A 2,490-nucleotide genomic window follows, 5' to 3' on the forward strand; every position below is an offset into this window, starting at 1 on the left:
TTTTCTTTCTTGAATGTTATTTCACTTTTTCGATAAAGGACGCTTTATTACTTAAAGAATGTTATATCACTTGACTGAGACTTGATACCTAGCCACGCCCTTCGCGAAAAAGCACACTCAATCTCAAATAGAGCCTAACGGTCAAATCAACAAGAATTGTGTTCCCGGTGATTGGAAGGATGCTTCTCGAGACCTGGCAAAGAGAAGGTTTACAAGGCTGCGACCATAAAAGTTGTGAATGATCCTTCTTTGAGTACTGTTTTTTGAATTATCTTTCTTTCCTTTTTGGATTATATACACAAGGATGCTTTTGTGCGTGGAGCCTTTCTTATATTAAACTAATCAGTGTGTGGTTATATTAGCAACAGACATCTTCAACTTAAGTACTCCACTACTATTGCTAAAGCCGTCCTCACACTTCCAAACTGGTCCCGGAAGTACCGAGCTTTCATTCCAGGGAGTCTCTGCCGCAGTCCATCATTGGAGCGTGCATGCACAAATACTATTCAGCCATGTTCATAAAACAAGACATTTTTCTTTGACGAAAGGCTTAGCTTTTCGCTTTCAGAATTGAATATGTTTATAGGGGAGGTATGGGTGGGAATGTTTGTTCTTTTGTGTGTGTGCATGAGCGCGTTGAACCAAAGATGATACCGTGATCGATGATCCAGCGAACTGCTTCTTGACACTTTCTTCGTTTCACGGATTTTCACAAACCACGCTCGCCATTTTTCTCATTCGTTATCAACAAGTATGCATGCATGCATGCATGAACATGGACAAATTCTCTCCCAAGATACCAAAGAAATCAGAGCACATAGAGAGTGAGAGTGAGAGTGAGAGTGAGAGGAAAACAGCTAGAAGGAAAGAAGTGAGGTGTTCCTGGCACAATCTACTCTAACCCTCAAACGCTATCGTCAGGATCACATCCACACCTCTTGATCGAAGCCAACGTCGGAGCACTGGTCGAAGAGATCGACGCCAATGTCTCCGCCGCCGCCGCTACCGGACAGGATGCTGGCCCAGTCCATGTCGATGATGGCGTCGACCTGGAAGAGGTCGAGGGGGTCCGGCCAGTCCACGTCGCCGCCGCCGGGCGTGGCGGCGGAGGCCGAGGCCGAGGCGGAGGAGGAGGAGCAGGGGGACGGCGATACGGCCGACGCGGTGGAGGCAGAGCAGGCGGCGCCCTGCTTCGGCTCGGCGCTCGTCGGCGCCTCCTCCTCGGCGCCAGCGCCGGTGCCGGAGCCGGCCGATTCCTGGGACGAGGCCTTGTCATCGCAGTGCTCCTGCTGCAGGTCCTCGAGGGGGTCGGCGCGGGAGGCGGCGACGGGCTGGTGGGTGACGGGGTCGAGGCCCATCTTCTTGAGCTTCTTCCTGATGTGGGTGTTCCAATGGTTCTTGATTTCGTTGTCCGTCCTGCCCGGCAGCCGCGCCGCGATCTTGGACCATCTGCGCCGCAGCACAAGAAGAGAATTCACGACGCGAACATGCAGAAAAATGTCCGGAATCGAGCTGGACACGCACCTGTTGCCGAGCTGCGAGTGGAGGTCGATGACGAGCTTCTCCTCGTCGTCGGAGAGGAGGCCCCGCTTGAGGTCGGGGCGCAGGTAGTTGGTCCATCGCAGGCGGCAGCTCTTCCCGCACCTCAGCAGCCCTGCGATGGCAAGCATGCGACTGAGACTCCAAATGCTTTGCGGGTGGTCGGATGGTTGCCATGCATTTGCGTGTGTGTTCTCATCTCACCTGCGAGCTTGGGGACGAGCCTCCAGCAGCAATGGCCGTGGGAGAGGAGGAAGGCGACGAGCTTCTGGTCCTCCTCCGCCGTCCACGGGCCCTTCTTCAGGCCCACCTTCTCGCAGCACGGCTGCCTGCCCATCTCTGCCGGTCGATCGAGCCGGGCGAGCACCAGTGAGCGAGCGAGCTGGGAAGCGAAGGGAGGCGGCGGGGGCAGGCGCTCGCTCGGGTCTCGAGGGAATCGGTCAGTCCCAAGAGGAAGAAGTTTGGCCTTAATGTGGGAGCGGAGGCGCGTAGCGGGGGATTAATAGGTGCGGCCGGAAGTGGAAAGGGGCCACGCGCACGTGGCGGGCAGAGCCCCAGTACGTGTGAGCCGGCCTCTGCTCGCTCTGATGGACCGGCCTCGGCCTCACCCTCACCCACACGGGTGGACCATGCATGCATATATGCATGGCGTTTCTTTCTGCTACTAGGCTGTGCACCCGACCACGGATTAGCAGCAGGAGAAGACGGGCCACGGATTACCAGGCACGTACTACGTGGACCTTGCTTGCTAATCACCGCGGCGGTACTAGTATCTATCTATCGGGAAAGAAAGAGGCTGAATGAACCGTGGGAGGCTCTAGCATTTTTGCTCGGAAACGTGTGGATTTTCACACGAACTTTGTACCGTGCCCAACACGTGAACATCGGGATTTGAACCCGGGGTATACTGTTGAAAATTTAGAGAAGTGACCGCTGATGTTTACGAGGCAT

At 55.0% G+C, this 2,490-nt stretch overlaps 1 protein-coding gene across 1 annotated transcript; it reads right to left on the reverse strand.

The window, feature by feature from the left end:
• Positions 1-715: 715 nt before the first annotated feature.
• LOC119317771 (protein ODORANT1-like) lies at positions 716-2,129 on the reverse strand. The gene is made up of 3 exons (XM_037592271.1): positions 1,744-2,129; positions 1,525-1,654; positions 716-1,449 (listed from the first exon to the last, which is right to left on the reverse strand). The coding sequence occupies exons 1-3, from the start codon at positions 1,874-1,876 to the stop codon at positions 924-926; spliced, it is 789 nt and encodes a 262-aa protein (XP_037448168.1). The 5' UTR covers positions 1,877-2,129; the 3' UTR covers positions 716-923.
• Between the last annotated feature and the right edge of the window lie 361 nt (positions 2,130-2,490).

This window comes from Triticum dicoccoides, chromosome 6A (genome assembly GCF_002162155.2).
Source record: "Triticum dicoccoides isolate Atlit2015 ecotype Zavitan chromosome 6A, WEW_v2.0, whole genome shotgun sequence".
In the NCBI taxonomy this organism is placed as follows: domain Eukaryota; kingdom Viridiplantae; phylum Streptophyta; class Magnoliopsida; order Poales; family Poaceae; genus Triticum; species Triticum dicoccoides.

Coding starts and splice junctions, on each gene's coding strand:
- LOC119317771 (XM_037592271.1), bottom strand. CDS start 1,876: ATGGGCAGGCAGCCGTGCTGCGAGAAGGTGGGCCTGAAGAAGGGCCCG. Junction 1,655..1,743: donor GCTCGTCCCCAAGCTCGCAG/GTGAGATGAGAA, acceptor TTGCCATCGCAG/GGCTGCTGAGGTGCGGGAAG. Junction 1,450..1,524: donor CACTCGCAGCTCGGCAACAG/GTGCGTGTCCAG, acceptor GCTGCGGCGCAG/ATGGTCCAAGATCGCGGCGC.